Below are 22211 nucleotides of genomic sequence, written 5' to 3' on the forward strand. Positions count from 1 at the left end.
CTTCTTCATTTTATTTTCCACTTTTGCCTTCTTCAGCCACGTGTTGCTGTGTAGCACGATCAATCACAACTGGGTTGTCCTGTGTGGGCAAGACAATTGGTGCAATCCTAAAGGGACTTATTCCAGTCTAAACCTATTCATTTCAGTGGGCTTAGACTGGAGTAACCGGGCATAGGATTGCATGATGCAGTCTTTGCTTTTCTGAATGTTGACAGGGAATTGTCAATGCAAAATTACAAACTTGCTAGAATGCTTTGAGGGTGTAAACAGGCATGTGGATAAGGGGGAACCAGTGGACATTGTCTACTTGGATTTCCAAAACGCTTTTGACAAAGTTCCTCACCAGAGACTATTGAGAAAACTCAGCAATCAAGGAATAAGAGGGGAAGTCCTCCTATGGATTAAAAACTGGTTGAGAAACAGGAAGCAAAAAGTGGGTGTGAATGGGAAGTTCTCACAATGGAGAGATGTCGGGAGTGGTGTCCCTTAAGGATCCGTTTTGGGACCAGTGCTCTTTAACCTATTCATAAATGACCTGGAAGTAGGGGTGGGTAGCATGGTGGCCAAGTTTGCAGATGATACCAAATTATGTAGGGTGGTGAGAACCACAAAGGATTGCGAAGAGCTCCAAGCGGACCTTGCTAAATTAGGTGAGTGGGCTCAGAAATGGCAAATGCAGTTCAATGTAGCAAAATGTAAAGTGATGCACATAGGGGCAAAAAATCCAAACTTCACATACACGCTACAGGGGTCAGTGCTATCAGTCACAGACCAGGAAAGGGATTTAGGCGTCTTAGTTGATAGTTCCATGGGAATGTCAACTCAATGCATGGCAGCTGTGAAAAAGGCAAACTCTATGCTGGGGATCATTAGGAAAGGAATTGAGAATAAAACTGCAAAGATTGTCATGCCCTTATATAAAGCAGTGGTGCGACCGCACTTGGAGAACTGTGTCCAGTTCTGGTCGCCGCATCTCAAAAAGGATATTGAAGAGTTAGAAAAAGTGCAGAGAAGGGCAACGAGGATGATTGAGGGACTGCAGCACCTTCCTTATGAGGAGAGGCTGCAGCGTTTGGGACTCTTTCGTTTGGAGAGGAGACGTCTGAGGGGGGATATGATTGAAGACTATATAATTATGCATGGGGTAGAAAATGTTGACAGAGAGAAATTTTTCTCTCTTTCTCACAATACTAGAACGAGGGGGCATTCATTGAAAATGCTGGGGGGAAGAATTAGGACTAATAAAAGGAAACACTTCTTCACACAACGTGTGATTGGTGTTTGGAATATGCTGCCACAGGAGGTGGTGATGGCCACTAACCTTGGTAGCTTTAAAAGGGGCTTGGACAGATTTATGGAGGAGAAGTCGATTTATGGCTACCAATCTTGATCCTCTTTGATCTGAGATTGCAAATGCCTTAACAGACCAGGTGCTCGGGAGCAACAGCCGCAGAAGGCCATTGCGTTCACCTCCTGCACGTGAGCTCCCAAAGGCACCTGGTGGGCCACTGCGAGTAGCAGAGAGCTGGACTAGATGGACTCTGGTCTGATCCAGCTGGCTTGTTCTTATGTTCTTATGTTCAAATAGCTGGATACAGGGTTCTTCTTGCACATTTCACAGCCTGTGGGTCCCTACCCAAAAAGTGGGTCACAAAGTCTGTGAAAGTGAGTCACAGACTTTTGCATTTATCTGGTTTTGCTTTTTAAAAAGAGAGGTTATAATTAAAAGGTTGAGTAGTACCGCCCTGTAGCAAACAAACTGAGTTCCTTATCCCCCACCACACACAGGAAAAGCCACAAGCAAACTGCAAGTGCAACTGACAACATGTAGATCTCCTGTGCTTGGCATGTATGTTTCAGACTTTTGAAAAGCACTTATTGAATGGCGTAACACAACTTTTATTATGTAAGAAAAACGATGGAAATCTATAAAAGAAAATATCGATCAGTGTTTTTATATACTTTGGATGACAAGAATTTATATTAAGAGTAGCCATCATTAGTAATTAGTAATTGTTGTTTTTATTTTATATAATATTATATGTAGAATTTGGTTCATCACTGTAATTATGACTTGATGATGGTTTCTTTTATCTAGTGTGTGTGTGTGTGTGTGTGTGTGTGTGTGTGTGTGTGTGTGTGTGTGTGTGTGTGTGTGTGTGTGTGTGTGTGTGTGTGTGTGTGTGTGTGTCAGTGGTGGAATTCAAATAATTTAACAACCGGTTCCAGTAATGGGATTCAAATAATTTAACAACTAGTTCACAGGTGTCAAACTCGCGGCAGGGGATGATGGGAACTGTAGTCCATAATGCTGGCAGGGGATGATGGGAACTGTAGTCCATAACATCTGGAGGGCTGCGAGTTTGACACCTGTGAACTAGTTGTTTACAAGCACCATTTTAACAACCGTTTCTGCTGAAGTGGTGCAAACTGCTGAATCCCACCACTGATGGACGGACGGACGGACGGACGGACGGACGGACGGACGGATGGGTGATGTGCTTTTCTTTCCTGGCTCTTTGAAAGCAGCAATTCACATGCAAAGGCAAACCTAAACATGTTTACTGAGAAGAAAGCCCAGCTAAAGCACAGGACAGAGAGAGGAAAGTCAGGAGCGCCAGCTGCAATTTAGAGCTCTTCAACCCCCTCCCTCTCCCCCTCCTTGAGACTAAAAAAGTATTAAATTTTACACTGTACATACAACATTGTGTACATATAACACTGTATATACAACATTATGATAGTGAAGTGAACCTAAGAGGTGCACTGATAGATGAGACCAGTAGCCCAAAATCCTTTCTCTTAGTGCCCACAAAGTAGTTGTGCTGGAGAGACAACAGGGCAAGGAGGCCTTCTCCCAATGTTGCTTCTCAGCACTGGTAATTGACTGTGCCTCTGAATGTTTAGGTTTCTTTCAGCCATGGCTCCATGAATCTGGCTGCCTCCGCATACGAATTATTCCCCATTCTGCTCTCAGGCCCCTTCTGCACATGCAGAATAATACACTTTCAATGCACTTTCACAATTGTTTACAAATAGATTCTGCTACTTCACACAGTAAAATCCAGCTGCAAAAGTGCATTGAAAGTTGATTGAAAGTGCATTATTCTGCATGTGCGGAAGGGACCTCAGTACAGCTGTGAAGTTTCTGTACTGGGGGGGATATTCTACTTTACTCCCTCATCCTTGTTAGTGTTGCCTCTGAATACTGAATTACCCATCACACTTTTTTGTCTCTCTTTTATGTAGGTGAACCCTTGAAATCACTATAAGAAGTGGATTAAAAAAAAACAAACCTGTCATCTTAGATGATGTCTATAAATTCATTTTTGCATTTACACAGCAATTAGGCATACAAAAAGGACAGCAACATAAGATTATAAACTGGCATTGCTAAATCTGGTTGGAAACGTTCCTGGGGATGTTTCCTTGCACAATGTAGTGGCATTATGAAATGTTTAATTGTTGCCTGCTAAACAATTCTTCTATAAAGATCATAGGACATACTTGTGTGCCTGATTCTTGGAGTTACAACTTTAGAACATTTTACATCTTAATACTTATTCTAGATAACCAGGCCATTCTCTGTTCACAATCTGGACTAACTAGTACTATATCACTATTGTGGCATAAAATCTGCCCTCCATAACTAAATACATACATTAATTGGAAGGGAAAGGAAGTGTGATTTGTCACTGACAATACCTTAGTTTCAGTTAGAGTTACTGTAACCCCCTTGCTCAGAATGGGTTGACCCAGTAAGGGGTGGAGACTCAAAGCAGCAAGAGGCTGCAGCAGACCTCATGTAGTTGGAGGAGACAAGGCTACCAGACTTGGACCTTCATGTTGAATCCTGTTCATCAAGCCCTTGGAGTCTTCAGGAGCCAACCCACTTGCAAAGAAGAAATGGACTTGGCATTACAAGACTGTAACTAGAAGGACTTGAAAATGCAACCTGAACAGGACCTTGAAGTGTGATGTTAAATGTTGATGTTATATGTTATATGATAAGAAAGTAAACCATTTTGTTTTTAAAAAATTGTTGTTGCAAACTCATTCCAAGTTCTGCCCCACAGAACCCACAAGCTGAGGTTACATTACCATCTTTTTTTCTGAGTCCTCTGGGCTGTTATCAGGGTCATGATAAAGATAAAATTATTTTCCATGACAATCAAAGCTGCATGATGAATTGTTCAGCATGTTAGGCACCTGTTAACAGTACAGAAGCCTACATATTGTTATCTGGTGAAGTGTGGACAATATATTGTTATCTGGTGAAGTGTGGACAATTTCAGGCTGCAGTGAAATTGTGAGTCTACATGTTTTAAGGGGGCTTTTAACCCCATTATGTAAGCCGTCCTAGGACTTCAGTGTAGGGTGTGGTATAAATTGAATAAATTTATTTATTTATTGGTTATATTTCTATACCGCCCTCCCCCGAAGGGCTCAGGGCGGTGAACAAAAACAGAAATAGAGCACATAGATCAATAGCTAAAATCCATTAAATATTAGTTAATTTTTGGCTCTATATAAAATAACCCCATCCCATTAAAACGCAGCATTATTAAATAATAATAAATCTAATTCCAAATAAGTGTCCTGTACTCACTATAGTCCTACAGTTATAAAATGATAATACCTGTTAGAACATCATAAGTTACAATCCTAAAACACTGATTTTAATTATTATTTTTTTAACTATACCATCAATACAATGTGCCTTGCAGTGAAACAGACAAAAGCAGGCAGATTTCTGCTTTCAATCTACAATACATGACGTGGGGGGAACAGAGAGGAAAATACAAAAGGAGGGCAATTGTATGTATTTGGGAACGAAGGTCAGGATGGAATTTAACTCGGTCACCCTAACAGTGATATAACATACATACATAAGCCTTTATTGGCATAGTCAGAAGGAGTTAATAACAATGATATGAAGCCTCCCCTAACAATCTCCCACAAAAGACCCAAGAACAAACACACCAGGAAATGAAAACTAGGACGAGAAAGATGCGTGTAGCCCATCCCAGCAAATATAACATCTTCCTGATTGTGGGGAGGGGGGGACACCAGAGCAAATACACCTGCCCACCTCCTCAAAAGACTGCTCCGGGGTGGCTTGCTTGGATGCCTCCCCGCCCCCTGCATTTTGCAAGGTGGAGGATCCGGGTTGCAAGAAACTGCATCCAGCGTGGACCTGGGCGGGGAGCAAAACGAGGAAGCCCCAGAGGAGGAGGAGGGATTTTGCGTCCATGCCGGAAGGGAAACACTTCTGTGGTCCAGGATATTAGCCTGAGAGATTTGCAGGGCGGCTGGAAGAGGTGGGGGAATCCCACTGTTGCAATTTGAGTGTCCAGCATTGCAAAAGGCTCATTATGGCCGCGGATCTGCCCCCCTCTTTCTCGGTCCAGCTGGTGGAAGAACCCAGGTGCGTTTAGCTGCCCCCCCCCCCGCCCTTCTGTCGGACTCAGTTATCTGTTTTTTTGCAAAGAAAAAAAGTTTGCATCTGGAGTTCAGCGCCGTTCGTGTTGCAGAGAGACGATTTTTGTGAATGCTTGAAGCATCATTGTAAACCTAATAATCGTGCGTCCCGTTTCTGCTTCCTGGTGCAGTGTTAACAGTTTGTGCTCCAGGAACACTTCAGGCAGCAATTTGCCAGCAAACCAACATAAGACAAGTCCTCGCAGCACCCTCCTGACAAGTGGGTGGATTGTTGCAATGGTGTTACTCCAGCATGATGCTACAAGGTGTTGCATACAGCAACTTAGTAGCACTTTCAGAGACTGGCAGATTTCATTCCAGCCTGAAATTGTCCACGCTTCACCAGTTAACATTCATATTAAACAGTGGGGAGCATAGAAACAAAGGCTCATTCCGCACGTGCAGAATAATGCAGTTTTAAACTGCTTTCAGTGCTCTTTGAAGCTGTGCGGAATGGCAAAATCCACTTGCAAACAGTTGTGAAAGTGGTTTGAAAACGCATTATTTTGAGAGGTCGACTGGTTGTTGTGGGTTTTCCGGGCTGTGTGTGGCCGTGGTCTGGTAGATCTTGTTCCTAATGTTTCGCCTGCATCTGTGGCTGGCATCTTCAGAGGTGTATCCCAGACAGAAGTCTGTTCCCCACTGTGTCTAGTGAGAAGGGAATGTTTAGAGGTCAGTTTGTCACACTGCCAAAACATTGGATCTTAACTTAATATTTAGCTAGACTTCAGTTTTGAGCACACCATCCAGTGGTGGGATCCAAAAATTTTAATAACAGGTTCCGATGATGGTGGGATTCAAACAGTGGCGGCGCCGCACACACGCATCTCGAGTCCCTATTGGGCAGGGAGGTTGCTTTTCTCGGCACTCAGAAAAAATTAGTAACCACTTCTAGAGAAGTGGTGAGAACTGGTTGGATCCCACCTCTGACACCATCTCTTATGGGCTAATTTACGGATGCTTACTCAAAAGTGCCACTGTGAGACTCACTCCCAGGTGGGCGCTAGGGTGCAATGAGACTTACTTCCAGGTGTGCACTAGGTTGTGGTGCCATTTCTAGACATGCTTGCTGGGAAACAACTGTTGTGTGCAGTGGAATGTATCTAGCAAGTGTGTTTTGCAATTATCCCCATAGGCATATAGGTGGTAGAAGCCTGAGGTGATGGCATGGACTGCACCACTTCACTTCAGGTGGAAGGATAATATTTGGCAAATTTCCTCCGCATTAGAAACGCTCCTGTAAATAGAGAACCAGCACAGCTGGCAAAAGGAAAGATAAAACTTTACAGTCTGCTGTGCTCATCTTTGATATGCAAGTTGCTTTTTAATGCCTTCAGCCGTGGACTTTCCACCTGCATCCTGAAGTAGAGACGTCCATCCTATTGCCTCAGAATTGTCAGTCCCGATTCTCTTACCTGTGTGAAGGGAGGCTTTTTAAGTTGCATTGGTGACAAAATCCTGCGGTGTCACTTTTTAAATTATATTTGTGAGGAGATTCAGACAAAGCCCAAGAAAGTTGGTATATATATTTTTTAAACAGGGAATTTCCCACATTCGTCAATACCAACATTCCCATCTATACAAACAACAAACATTTTTGACAGAAAAACGAAAACGTTTTGTAGTTTAAATTGAGCCCCGCACTTCAGTGGTCCCCAATCTTGGGGAGCCCGTTAGCATTAATTTTTAAACGATGGCAAAAAGGAGTGGCATCACCACAAAATAGCTGTCACTGGGGGATCACAAAATGGCTGCTGTTGGATGCTGAGGCTAGCCAAAACTGTTGGGAGAAGAGCTGGATTTATACCCAAATTGTGTAAACTACCATTTGAGGCCTCAGAGTATGATGAATATTTAAACATATTAGAGTATTGCATTTTTGCCTGTGGAACAGAAACCCCTAAAATCATCAAATGACCCCTGAAACCATCACTTGGGAATCACAAAATGGCTGCTGTTGGATGCTGAGGCTAGTCAAAAACGGTTGGGAAAAGAGCTGGATTTATACCCAACTTATGTAAACTACCATTTGGGACCTCAGAGTCTGATGTGCCTCTAAATGTGAAAATATTGCACAGGTGTCAAACTCGCGCCCCTCCAGATGTTATGGACTACAGTTCCCATCATCCCCTGCCAACAGCATGCTGGCAGGGGATGATGGGAACTGTAGTCCATAACATCTGGAGGGCCGTGAGTTTGACACCTAAGAGTATTGCATTTAGTAATGCTGTGTGGGGCCCTCTTGTCACAGTTCAAATAAACCATCTGCTATTCAGATTGTTTTTCCGAGCTGAAGTGGAAAGTTCCTGAAACATACAAGATAAAACGGCATTTCGTTCCAAATGCTCAGACTCATTAAGAACAGCAACAAACCAGTTTAAAATCAATGTTTTTGTGGAACCTTCGCCTGTGGAACAGAAACTACCATTTGGGACCTCAGAGTATGATGTGCCTCTAAATTTGAAAATATTAGAGTATTGTGTTTTGTAATGCTGTGCGGGGCCCTCTTGTCACAGTTCAAATAAACAGGCTGCTATTCAGATTGTTTGCCAAGCCTGAAGTGAAGGAAAGTTCCTGAAAGAGACAAGACAAAGTGGCATTTTGTTCCAAATACTCAGACTCATTGAGAACAGCAACAAACCAGTTTAAAAATCAATACTGTTGTGGAATCTTTGCCTGTGGAACAGAAACCCCTAAAATCATTCAAATGACCCCTGAAACCATCACTCGGGAATCACAAAATGGCTGCTGTTGGATGCTGAGGCTAGTCAAGAACGGTTGGGAAAAGAGCTGGATTTATACCCAACTTATGTAAACTACCATTTGGGACCTCAGAGTCTGATGTGCCTCTAAATTTGAAAATATTGCACAGGTGTCAAACTCGCGGCCCTCCAGATGTTATGGACTACAGTTCCCATCATCCCCTGCCAACATCATGCTGGCAGGGGATGATGGGAACTGTAGTCCATAACATCTGGAGGGCCGCGAGTTTGACACCTAAGAGTATTGCATTTAGTAATGCTGTGTGGGGCCCTCTTGTCACAGTTCAAATAAACCATCTGCTATTCAGATTGTTTTTCCGAGCTGAAGTGGAAAGTTCCTGAAACATACAAGATAAAACGGCATTTCGTTCCAAATGCTCAGACTCATTAAGAACAGCAACAAACCAGTTTAAAATCAATGTTTTTGTGGAACCTTCGCCTGTGGAACAGAAACCCCTAAAATCATCAAGTGACTCATCAAGTGACAGGAGTGTAGAGGGGTTAGCGATCATTTTAAATATAATATTCTTAAAACTTGATGACTCCTGTTCCTCCCAATGAAGACGAGGCATGAATCCAGAAATTGAAGCCTCGTCTTGTATGTGAAGAAAAGCTGTCAATCCTTTCAGCAGAATTAGGGTCATCTTACACTATAAATTAGGTCAGAATTTTAACCCTGCCTGATCTGGATGTTTTTAGAAACTGCTTACCGATAATTCCCTTTTAAATATTCCAACCTGCCTTTCAGATTGTTGAAGCTGAAGAAGATGTTTGTCTCTAAATTTCAATCAGCCCCCAAGTTTTATGCTCGAGCGCCGGGGCGCGTCAACTTAATAGGTAAAAATGAAATATACGCATTGGGGTTTATGGGAGTTCAATGGGTAATATGGGTGTGAGCACTAATGATCATGTCTAGTCATATGAAGGCAAAGTCTTTTTGACACTTGTTTTAGTAAGTACTGTGGTTTTACCTTAAGTTCCACTTGGGGATTTTTACATATATGTGGTCTCCTTCGCTTTGAGTGTGCATTCCCTTTGGATTTGATTCTGGATTCCACACAGGTTTTCTCCTTTTTCCCTTTTCAGTGACCCCACCCTTAGATAAGAGAATCCCCACTGTTTCCAAAATCTCTGAAAGGGCAAGTTTTTCTCTCCTTTCGCAGGGAAAGCAAAGATCACCAAGGCCCTTTCCGCACGGGCGGTTTATGGCGCCCTGGGGACGGCAAAAACGTTGTCCCCAGGGAGCCATTCGCACAGGGAGCGCAGCTGCTGCGAAGCCGGCGTTTCCAAACCTCGCTCGGCAAGCGAGGTTGTTGGGAAATGCTGGCTTGGAGCCACTGCCGTGCGAACGGCAGCGGCTTCCAGGCGCCTTCCCCCCCCTACCGGGCAACTCACCAGTCCTGCGGCCCTCCGGCCTGGAGTGGTTGTGCAGGGCAGGGGGGCGTGTCCCCTGGCCTCGGCGACGTGCCGGAGGGCCGCAGGACTGGTGAGTCGCTCTGACGACGGCACAGCTCTGCGCCGTCGTCTCGGCCGATTCTGGGACCATCCATGCGAACGGTCCCAGAGGGGTCGGGTCGGCGTGGATTACGCCGACCCGACCCCTTCCGCCTCCGTGCGGAAACGGCCCAAGCTTCCTTCAGGTTTGGGTGCAGTGGGTTTTCCATGCTTCATGGCCATGATCTGGCAATTTTTGCTCCTAACATTTCACCTGCATCTCTGATTGGCATCTTCAGAGGCATGTCACAGTGAGCTGTGTTCCTTGGAGTTTTTAAGAGGTTAATATTCTGTTTTCTTTTTCAAAGGAGAGCATATTGATTATTGTGGCTACGCTGTGCTTCCAATGGCTATTCAGCAAGATATACTTATAGCAACTGAACCTCTAAGCACTCCAGTTATCCATTTGGCTAATACAAACCCTTTGTACAGGTAAGTATTCTATGTATTTTGTGGACTTTTACCAAGTTACCATACAGATGTGGATGAACAAATTTAGTTGATACTAAGACCCAAATTCACATGGAAATTTTGCTACAGCGACATCTTCCTTCAGGGAGCTTGATTTTTTTCAGAATGTAAAGATTTAATGCAAGAAATTGCAACTGTTAGCAGTAGGTTGTTTTGGAGGGCTTTGGTTCATACGATCATCATGAGTTGGAAGCAATTTGGTGGCACTTAACACACACAAAGAAGCATAAGCAGCGAGCCCAAATACATTAGGGCTAATTTGCCTTAGCATAATATACTATGAAATATAGCTCTGTAGCTTAATAGTGCTATTTATAAATATTAAACATTAGTTACGTCTATTACGTCTGGAAGCAGGCAGTGGCAAACTACTTCTGAACCTCCCTTGCCTTGAAAACCTTACGGTGTTGGCATAAGTCAGCTGATGAAAAAAAAAGTTCAACAGAGATGGATTATTACAAGGGCCAGATGCAATACTTTTCCATTGGCCATTACAAAGGGTCGCTACCTATCTATCCCTCTCCAGGATCGGGTCTGTCCACACTGTAAAAACCAAGTGGAGACTCTTGCTCACATTATACTTGACTGTCCGAGATATGTGGGTATTAGGAATTTCTCTCCTGGGCGGGTCTTAGACAAATCTGAAAGAGACTCTGACAACTCTGTTGTGGAGCCTTTGTTAAATAACACAGAGGCCATGCTCTTGGAAAAAGTAGCAAAATTTCTTTTACAAGTGACAGAATTTTCTAAGTAACGTCCAATGCTAGATATAGTTTCTCTGTCTGTGTTTTGAACGTACTTTTGATTTGTACTTCAGAAATGTCTGTAATGCTCTGGAGCCTATTTTAATATGCCTAATAAAGGTTGTTGTATTGTTTAAAAAAAAGTTTACATTTTTAATGTGAGTTTTCTAAGTTCTGTGTGGCCAAAGGAGAAAGTAGTATGGAACTGCTTTGCAGATTAGTCCCCAAAAGCACAGGAAATGTAGAAATGGCTCCCACTTCAAAATGACTGCTTTAGGGAGCTCTCTAATAGAATTTTGGCATGTGTCAGTAATTTCCAGGACCGAATGAAAGTGTCCGTTTTTTGTTCTCTTTGCAAATAGCTATTCCCACCCCCTCCTATCTCTAATTCCTATATTTGTTTCCCCAATTATAACGAACCACATCTGGAACACTGCTGCAGATGGGCATCCGAATTGAATGTAACAGTTTAGAAGGCATTGCTTCTTTCAGTTTCTGGTTTCAAAGTGGTTTCAAAGAATCTTCATCGCATGCCAAGTGTATAGCGTTTTATTCCAAAGGTAGTATATATTACCAGCTAATCACTCCAGGTTTTTTTTAATTGTTTGGCCTTTGAGTTTCTAAAAGAAAAAAAAAATGCACTGCGGCAATAGGACCTGTGTTTATTTTGGGAAAGAAAGGAACAAAAGACTGTAAATTTGTTTTCCATTGCAACTAGTAACAGCTCCTAGCACAATTTCCATCAGTAGTAATTTCTCCTTTGTGCGGCTTCTGAATTGCTTTGGGCACATAAAAATGAATGGAAAAACCAGTCCAGCCGTTTGGAAACCTGGGTCCTATATGTTGTTACCCCCCTCTCCCTAATATTCTGCCTGGAAAGAAATTATGAGCAGACCACAAGATTGTTTTTCCCCTCCATGTCCTCCCTTGTCTCGTCCCGGTGAAAGGTGGACTTTTAAAAGGAGAGACTCTGTGGCTGTTTGCATGTACAATTTTCCTTGACCCAAATTCAGTCTTAAATTTGAGCTTCCTCTCCTCACAATGGGAATATAGTGCAGTTGTTGAGCTGTCGAGCCAGGTCTTCAAGAGGCATAGGTTTGAATCCCCTCTCAAGACATGAAATTAATTGAGCTGTGTGCTGTGACACACACTCAGCCTAAACCAGTGATGGCGAACCTATGGCACGGGTGCCAGAGGTGGCACTCAGAGCCCTCTCTGTGGGCACACGCAAACAGAGTCCCCCCCCACACACACATCTAGGCTGGCTTGGGCCACTGGACTCGATTATTAGCATTAAACCTAAGACCTAGTTTTGAGGAAGCAGTGTAGGTAACCCTGTTAAGTGCTGTTAAACCCCACTGATTTTCATGTGAAGAACTAAAGCGCAATCCTTTACCTGGGAGTAAGCTTGGTTGCTGGCAATGGGGCTTGCTTCTGAGTAAACCCTCCTAGGGTCGTGATTCACCTGTTGGAGAAGTTGCACAGTTGCTTCAAAGCAAAGCCGCTGACTACCACCAAGCTTACTCCCGAATAACACATGCCTTGGAGCCAACTGTTTTTCTAAACTAAAACCTCAGTATTCAGGTTAAATTGCTGTGTTGGCACTTTGTGATACATAAGTGGGTTTTTGGGTTGCAATTTGGGCACTCGGTCTCGAAAAGGTTCGCCATCACTGGCCTAAACTGTCTTACAGAGTTACAGAATGGATAAAATGGAAAGGGGGTGTAGAATGAATCTACCACATTTTTAGCCCAACTTTTAGCTACCCTGAATAGTTTGACTAAAAATGTGGTAGATAGAAAATGGAGATTGAGCTGCCAGGCAATGTGGAAGTGAGTGTGATTTCCCCAATTATTGCCTGCTGGAAACATCAGAGAGATGGCAGTAAATAATGTTCATCAAATCCCTGATAAAGTCCTGTTTACAGTATTTACATATTAGCAACATGTTATTGATCTGTGTAATACAACTACATACTGAGGTTTGCTTTTCGAGGTAAGGTTGTTAAGTACACTTATTGTATTTCTTTTTTTGTATGGTGAGTCACTTTGGGTCCCTATGTAGGAGAAGAGCAGGAGACAAAGTAAATAACTGATTTTTCCCTCCCTAAGAATTTGGAGCGGGGGTGGGGGGTGGGGGCACAGGCTGTAACAAGTCAGTTTCTGTTTAAATCGTAAGATGGCAACTTCTGTTCAAAGAATGAGAACAGGGGTAAAAAAACTAGTGCTTCCTTTCTGGCCCGCTGAGCTTTATCCACACAAAAGCTCCCCATGGTTCTGGACAAGTGTTTAGAGTTTGCGATCATCCTTACTAGACTTAAAAGATCCAGGAAAAAAATTCTCTTTAGCTACTATATGCACAACAGAGTATTTGCAGGGTGGGAACTAAGAGGTAACATAAGTTCCTTTTTAATGTAAAGAGCAATTACTTATAAGCAAGTAAATTTTTTGTGAACTTAAAAAAAACAGGTTTTTTTCCACTAGTTGACAGCCACAGATACTCTGCTTGGTGTAAGGGTTATAGAGAATTCTATTGGTTGTGAAAAAATACTACCAGCATCCCCCTTCCAAGTGAGGAGGGCTTGCTAGTGCGTTGATATTTTTTTTGGGGGGGGGTGCAATTAAAATGCCAAATGCCCCATTGGCAGGCTCTTTCGGCAGCTAATAATTCAGATATAAAATATTCAGATATAAAATATCAACATAAACCACATTACATTACAGTGAAGGTGGGGGGGGGGGGGACAAGCCAATCTAACAAATGAATAACTATCACAAAATCACATAAACAACTGCCTGTCAATTTAAAAGTCTTCCTGAATAATAAAGGGGTTTCAAAAACTGCCCCTTTAAAGATTCTGAATCTGCCAACTAAAAAGACATTGATAGATCCATGAGGAATAGCCTTCATAATTTGCTTTTTACATTGTATGCCATTGAATGAACAAATAGGGGAAGAAGGAGGACTATTTTGTGGTTCTGGAGGGGTAGCTGTGTTGGTCTACTATAGCGAAAGAAACTAGAAGTGTAGTGGCACCTTAAAGACAACTTTTATTTCAGCATGAGACTTGTGACGACCTGGAGAAGTGAATTGTGCCTCAAGAAAGTTCATGCTGAAATTGTCTTTAAGATTTCCCTAGATCAGTGGTGGCGAACCTATGGCACGGGTGCCAGAGGTGGCACTCAGAGCCCTCTCTGTGGGCATGCGCAAACAGAGTCCCCCCCGCCCCACATCTAGGCTGACCTGGGCCGCTGGGCTCAATTATTAGCATTAAACCTAAGACCTAATTTTGGGGAAGGAGTGTAGGTAACCCTGTTAAGCGCTGTTAAACCCCACTGATTTTCATGCGAAGAACTAAAGCGCGATCCTTTACCTGGGAGTAAGCTCGGCAATAGGGCTTGCTTCTGAGTAAACCCTCCTAGGGTCGTGATTCACCAGTTGGAAGAGTTGCATGGTTGCTTCAAAGCAAAGCCACTGATTACCACCAAGCTTACTCCCGAGTAACACATGCCTTGGAGCCAACCGTTTTTTCTAAACTAAAACCTCAGTATTCAGGTTAAATTGCCGTGTTGGCACTTTGCGATAAATAAGTGGGTTTTGGGTTGCAATTTGGGCACTCGGTCTCGAAAAGGTTCGCCATCACTGCCCTAGATTTCTCTGATGTTCTACTGAATATTACTGAGCAATATGACTGTGTGATTCTTTTATGAGCCAGCAGATGGCAGCAGTAGCCTATTTATATTCTGAAACCTATTTTTCTCGTTTTGCAGAGCTCATAGTTCTCCTGTGTGTTTTATTTTCTAGGGATTTTAGCACTAATGCTAACAACGTTGAGATTAATCAAGCCAAACCTTTGTGGCACAACTATTTCCTGTGTGGATTCAAAGGAATTGAGGTATTAAATTCTGTCTGCATCATTATTATAAACTAGCTGTTTAAAAGAGCATTGAATATTTTCAATGTTTTATTGAAGATCTTTTTAGAGATTAAAATGCATCAACTAAATATTCGCGCACATGAAGTATCAAAACAGTAATAACCTCCCTTGATGCTCTGTCATTAATTTTAGTTTTCTCTTGACTTGCTTTCAGTGAGGCTTTGAAAGACATCTCTCAGCTCCAATATTAAACTAGACTAGAGACTATATATAGAAGTGGGGCAAATTGTATATGCTACCCTGAATTCCTTGGAGAAAGGAAGAGATAAAAATGTTATGGACAGAATATGGTATTCAGGATGTCTCCAGTTTCGATTTGTGATCTAATTGTCAGATCACAACCTATTTCTGAAAAGGCACATGATAGCTGACTGGGATATATTGTGGGGTGAGCCAGTCTATATTCTGACCCAAAGAAAAATAGAGGCAGAAACTGTAGTCGCATGCTGAATCTATGTGACTGATCACATTACTCCCTTGTACGCCATTAGGGGCCATGGAATCAACTACAGATTAATTTAAAAACAACTAGTGAAACTGTTAGCAGGCCAAATTAACCATAGAGTTTAACCTGGCCAAAAGCCTAGCATTCCTCTTTTCAGTTCTCCACTGACAACCTCTGGGAGTTTGTTGCATCTCCCTGCAAAAGTATGGTTAGCAGCATGGCCCAGAATTTAGCATGGGGAGAATCTTCTTCAATCGTAAAACTCCTACAAAAACGTGTTTTTAGTCTTTATTGCCATGAAGAAAAACCTACTAGAATCCTTTGCTTTATTCCAGAGCCCTGTGCAAATGCAAATTATTTCCCACAAAAGGTACACAGAGTTTTAGTTCCAAAAAAAGTTATGAAAAAATCAAGCCATTGGCTGGAATTAAAAAATGTCTTTTTTTGCCAGTATTAGTTTATGCCCACACACACCCACACTATCGCCAGATGAACCTTTTGCGTGGGCCTGTTTCTTTGTATGCGTTCTATTTGTAGCCAGCTTGAAAGAGGAATAAATATTTTAAACCTACAGCTTTGTTCTAAAAATACAGGCTCGTTCGTTCAAACCAAAGCTGCTTCAAATAACTTCTACCATTTTTTTCAGAAACGAAAGGTCACCTGTAACGTTTGAAGGGCTTATTATGTCACACTGTCCAGCTACTACGATTGCTGCCAAACAATGAAGCAACCACTCCAACTGTAGTTCCTATCTGATTCTGATTTGTAATAATTTCCCTCCAACTCTAGCAACAAGGATGACAAATTTGATACCTGTTTGATCTTAAGGATTGGAGTTTCTTTGAGCAAATGGGCGCTTCTTGTCACATTCTGTGCTTCCAATACCATTGTAAGGGTCTGTTACCCCAGTCAATAATTAGACTCAAGATAGTTTCAGGAGCTTTATTGAACTGTGTCAAGATCTGAGCTGCAAAAAGCCAGAACTGGCACTCTGTCTTTCACAGCTAGTATATATCTCCAAACATTACCCTTTTAGGTGTTCCCCCCTCCCATCCATTCCCATAATAGCCCACATAAGAAAAGGTTAGCGTGAATACAGAATAGCTTTCAAAGGGGCTTGGGCAGATTGATGAAGTCGATCTATGGCTACCAATCTTGATCCTCCTTGATTTGAGATTGCAAAGGCCTTAGCAGACCAGGTGCTCGGGAGCAGCAGCAGCAGAAGGCCATTGCTTTCACCTCCTGCACGTGAGCTCCCAAAGGCCACTGCGAGTAGCAGAGTGCTAGACTAGATGGACTCTGGTCTGATCCAGCAGGCTCTTTTCTTATGTTGTTATGTTCTAATCTGGAGGAACCAGGTTTGATTCCCAGCTCTGCTGCTTGAGCTGTGGAGGCTTATCTGGGGAATTCAGATTAGCCTGTGGACTCCCACATACGCCAGCTGGGTGACCTTGGGCTAGTCACAGCTTCTCGGAGCTCTCTCAGCCCCACCTACTTCACAGGGTGTTTGTTGTGAGGGGGGAAGGGCAAGGAGATTGTAAGCCAAACTCCTCCTCCTCCTCCTCCTCCTCCTCCTCCTCCTCCTCCTCCTTCTTCTTCTTCTGGATAAGCCCAAGGCCAGCATCAGACATACTCCCTTCTCCAGGAAATGGGCGAGAGGGGGAAGTTTTGCATTACTAGTTACAAGCAGGCAACAGAAAAACAGCAAGGTCTTCAGGCCCCAGATAACAACGTGCCGGTGTGGTCTTGGCTCTAGGCACAGTGTGATGCCAGGCACAGCGTGAGCCAGACCTGACAACCATGTATGAAAAAGCAAACAAAACATTATGGAAACTGGAGCACACACCCTTAAGCTGAGTTAGTCAAGTCAAGTCAACTTTATTGTAGAGCCGTAAGTTAAGTTAGTCCTATTGGTTTAAATGGGACAAATCCAGTTTAGGTTTACCCTATAAAGCAGTGGTTCTCCACCTTCCTAATGCCGCGACCCTTTAATACAGTTCCTCGTATTGTGGTGACCCATAAAATTATGGGCCATAAAATTATTTGTGTCTCGGTTCCTAAGACCATCGGAAATATGTGTTTTCTGATGGTCTTAGGCGACCCCTGTGAAAGGGTCGTTCGACCCCCAAAGGGGTCGCGACCCACAGGTTGAGAACCGCTGCTATAAAGTAATTCTTATAAATCCTAGTCTCCTAGTGTAAGATCAGCAGGCGAGTGGTTGGGGCCAGCAATCTCTAACAAAAAAGCCAAGATTCCCCAAAATGTCACATGCGGTCAGCCAAAGATGTTTTTCAGACTAGGGGAAGTTTATGGGTGGGATATAAATCCCAAAACCATTGTGTCTAACTATTAGCATGCAAAAATGAGGAACAGGCAAAACAGCGAAGTTCAGCTGTGAAGTTCGCTGTGTGAACTTGGACCGGTCACAATCTTTAAACCTAATATATCTCTTCAGGATTACTGTGAATATAAAATGCATGACAGGAGTACTGCGTACACTGCCGTAGCTCTTTGGAGAAAGGACATTATCAAAATGTGACAGATAAATGCCATACATCAGTGTAATGTATCTCATAGCCAACTGTACCCTGATCTGCAGATACTTAAATCCACAGATTGGGGCTAGATGGAGTGCAGACGGTTTTTCTTACAAACTTGGCTTCTCCCTGGCTTTCAGAAAAATCTAAAAACCTGTTAAATCGGGGTGGTTAAATCCCTCCAAATGGTGGGGCTAAATCCCTCCAAACATAGGAGTGTTGTCTGTGCATAGGCAGAGAATACTTTTCTGTTGGAGCAATGATGTAGCCAGACAGCAGCACTTCACGTGGGAACCCTGGCTGGGGGGTGGGAGGAGAAGACCCTCCAGAACCCAAGCCTGGCATGGATCCTTGCCCCATTCCATCCCTCCCAACCGCAGCTTCATCTCAGTGGCACCCCCAGCCTACCCAATGCCTTCTTCATTGGCTGAACTGCTATAGCTCCCGCCTCAGCTCTGCCCAATCCTAGCTTTTCTGGGAGCCACACCAAGTCTGGGGGTTGGCAGTGGTGACGAGGGGGAGGGCAGGGAGCCATGCTATGGACTGTACCATTAGCAACAGTGGGGGAGGCAGGGACCAGTGGGGAAGCTGGAAGGTGCTGACTGGGGGAGGAAGAATCACCCTCTCACACATGCAATTCTTGGGGGGGGGGGGCGCGTGGCTCCATTAGAAAGTGGCTGCCACTATCCACCCCAATTGGATGAGGAGGGAACGGAGGCAAAGTCAAAGTGAAAACGAATGGAACAAGCATGCCGCTTCTTTTGGGATCAGGAAGCAAGATTGGGCCTGGAAGCCTTCGTAGATCGAGCATAGCTACCCGACTCGCTCTGGCTGATGGTTCTTGAGAGCTTTTGTTGCTGGCGTAGCCAGGCCCGCCAGTTGCCTCCTTTGATCAGAACTCGATGGTGACTCATAGCCAGAGGTTCTGGGAATTAGCCCCCTAAGATTACATTACTTCACAAGTGCAAATGCAGAGCTGATGTGCTCCTGTTCCAAACTGGGGATGTACGTTCATGTCAAAACGAACCGGGGGGGGGGGGGGGGGGAAGAAAGCATCGAGCTGAGAAAGCCACATTTGTTTTCATTAGCTTTGAAATAAAAACGAATAAAAATGAGAATGCATGAACTAATCCCAGGAAGGTTTTTTTTGTTTGTTTCTGTTGGTTTCAATAGGAAACACATTTTCTACTTGAATGTCTTTGTTTTTTTTTTTTAATTCGGATTGGACCCATTTTTAGGGTCTGTAGCCCTCACAGGAGAATGGGTCCCAGTTTTATAGGCAATTAAAGGAAAGATTTGTGAATGTAACCAAAAGAATGCGGACAACGTCACATTTAGAAATATACTTATCCGTTTAGTATGAAATGTGAGGGGACTATGGATCCCTACTGGAATTCTTGCATTATTAGGATGGAATCAATCATCAAAGACAACAAAGAGCACGGAAACAAGTCTTTTTTTCCCCCTGATAGTATTTTGCCTTAAATTGCCTATAAAATTGAGACCAATTCTTCGGAACCTGGCCATGATGATCCCTTGGGTGGGAAGAAATTTCATCCACATTGGATGGAAAGATCTGACAGCTGGAACTCCTATTGGGACTAACAACAGATGGGATGAAACGAAATTTTGAGAACAGGGAAAAAAATCAATACGTTCCATTTTAAACCTGCTGCAACAATAAAGTGAGAATTAGTTTCATGTTGAGAATGAAAAAAAGTCAGCGGGTCTTTTTTTCAGTACCTCCCTGATGTGTTTGTTTGTTTGTTTGTTTGCTTACTGATAGGACTATTTTAGTCTTGACTGCCCAAGTGGAATGAATTGCCTAGTAGAAGGTAGCATCCCGGCAAGTTCTGGTCTGTCTAGTTCCAGTGCTTTGGTCTGCTGCGCAGGACTGGTGACACTTCTGGCAAATGGAAAAACTCTTCCAAAGGTAAAAAGTAAGGTAGACTATGGGTCATTCCGCACATGCAGAATAATGCACTTTCAAACTGCTTTCAGTGCTCTTTGAAGCTGTGTGGAATAGCAAAATCCACTTGCAAACAGTTGTGAAAGTGGTTTGAAAATGCATTATTTTGTGTGTGCAGAAGGGGCCAGACAGGAAGAAAAGCGCTTTATGTGAAAACACATGTTAAAAGTTGCTAATGTAAACAAACATTAAAGTCGGAATTGTTGTCTCACTGCACAACGGAGCAGTATTTTTGGATGTATTTTAGCAGGGTTTTTGCCCGATGAGGAAAAAGTTGCTGACTAAAAAACTGCAATGTTGAAAAATTGTATTTCAGCCCACTACATCTGGGCAAACTCTGGTCTTTACAGGCCAACCCTAGCCGTACATAAATGGAAGTGCATGGACTACATTTCCAAATGGAATTCTCTTCTGTAGAGCTGGCATATTCGTATGTCTTGAAAATCTGTGAAAATCTCTTGCGCTTGTTGAGATCATAGCTGATAACAGAGCTGGTTTTTATAAAATAAATATTCTACCATGGGCACAGTGATTACCAGATCGGACAGTATCTAATTGGAGGCTACATTACTTCATAAGATACTATGACAAAGCAGTATTTACCGAAATGCCTCCACTTACGAAAATATATTCTCTGCCTGAAGACGTACTTCATTACCTCTACTGTTAGCAAAAGCTCCAGCAGTGTACACAGTTTTGATTTCAGATTACAGAGCAGAATATAATTTTAGCTTTCCTTTCCAGTTCTTCTGTTTATGGAGGAGAAAAAGAAATCGAAAGGATTAGCAAAATCTAGACATCCCAGAACTTGGTCCGAAACCCTTCAGTGTTAATGAAGCCGTGCACTGTGACTTGAAAGTGCTGTTTGATTCTCTGGAGGATTCCATGCCTTTTCCAGAAATCCTTATAATAATTTAACTCTCTTCCATACTCTAAGGGAGAGTTAAACAAACTCTCCCTTAGAGTATGGAAGAGAGTTAAATTATTATAAGGATTTCTGGAAAAGGCATGGAATCCTACTTCAATTTAAAAACAAAGGTGATTACAGGTCATTTTCTCTGTGTTATGTTTCAGTAACCTAACTGGAAAGCAGCAAGAATTCAAAAGCAAAAAAGCATTGCACAGTACTACTAAAAAAATTCAACATTGGCTCTATCTTATTTTTTTTTAAAAAACAGCAGCATACTTGTTGCCGTTAAAAGTAAATCCAGAAAGCAGTTTATGTTGTCTCTGATTAATCTGTTTAGAAGTCTGTAACAACATATTGTCTCAATTTGCCTGCAATATTTTTTTTAAAAATGCCATTACACACACCATGATGTAGAGAAAATATTGGGACCTCTCCAGCCAGATGTTCAGTGCTAACCAGTTGCAGTACCGGAGACATTCTCCAGCTAGTGTTTGAAAAGTGAGCTGTGAATAAGGAAGGGTTCACTTTGCATATGAACTTTAGACAGCTTTAGGCAAGTTGGTATCTCTCCACATAGCCTTGTTTTGTAATACAGCAATTACGACTTTGGTCTGTCTTTCAGAGCTGTTGTCAAGAACTGTACACATGTGTGTACCAGAGGTGTAGCAAGGGGGGAAAGCGCCTGGTACACCAGTGCATCCTCCACCCTGTTCCGCCCCCCCAGAATGCCCTCACCACACCCCCACAGGGGCGCGTGCCAAGTGCGTTGCGCACCCCCCATCCCCTTGGAGCTACGCCTCTGCTGTGTACCACTTTCCTTAAGTAGCTTGAGATAATCTATAAAAAGTGGCTTGGACCTTTTGCAAAAATACAATCTAAATGCACAGAGAACTGCTTTTGAAACTTCATAGATGGAACAGATAGGTGTCAAAATGATATAGAGGATGCTTGCTTTTCATTCCTGCCTTCATTTCTCTTCCCTTCTCTGGCTTTTCCACCTCTCTCTTCATTACCCCACAATTGTTCTTTCTCATTCATCTCCTCTCCAGACTTTCTGTTCGTCATCATTGCTGTAGCTTCTCAAACGACCTCCAAAATGTCCTAGGAAAACTTTCAGAAAAATAGCAAGAAATCAGCCTGCTGGGTAGCTGAGTTTGTCTGTCTTGGCATGTTGTCTTCATTGTCCTATCACCATCCCTAAAGCCAGTTCTCACTTTCTGTTGTGTGTAACATTACGGACTGAACAAAAGAGTAGATGTTGAGAACTCACTATTAAAATATGAAAAAGAAGAGTTTGGATTTATATCCCCCCTTTCTCTCCTGCAGGAGACTCAAAGGGGCTTACAATCTCCTTGCCCTTCCCCCCTCACAACAAACACCCTGTGAGGTAGGTGGGGCTGAGAGAGCTCCGAGAAGCTGTGACTAGCCCAAGGTCACCCAGTTGGCGTGTGTGGGAGTGCAC

At 43.0% G+C, this 22211-nt stretch overlaps 1 protein-coding gene across 1 annotated transcript in view; it reads left to right on the forward strand.

Annotated features, from left to right (window-relative positions):
• Positions 1 to 5204: 5204 nt before the first annotated feature.
• Positions 5205 to 22211, forward strand: part of GALK2 (galactokinase 2) — a 91628-nt gene continuing 74621 nt past the window's right edge. Inside the window, 5 exon segments of the mRNA XM_048481803.1 lie at positions 5205 to 5428; positions 8992 to 9080; positions 10046 to 10169; positions 14756 to 14846; positions 19657 to 19803. Coding sequence (XP_048337760.1) covers positions 5376 to 5428; positions 8992 to 9080; positions 10046 to 10169; positions 14756 to 14846; positions 19657 to 19803 — 504 coding nt within the window. The 5' untranslated portion in view covers positions 5205 to 5375.

The sequence above is a fragment of the Sphaerodactylus townsendi genome, linkage group LG17, assembly GCF_021028975.2.
Source record: "Sphaerodactylus townsendi isolate TG3544 linkage group LG17, MPM_Stown_v2.3, whole genome shotgun sequence".
Lineage (NCBI taxonomy): Eukaryota > Metazoa > Chordata > Lepidosauria > Squamata > Sphaerodactylidae > Sphaerodactylus > Sphaerodactylus townsendi.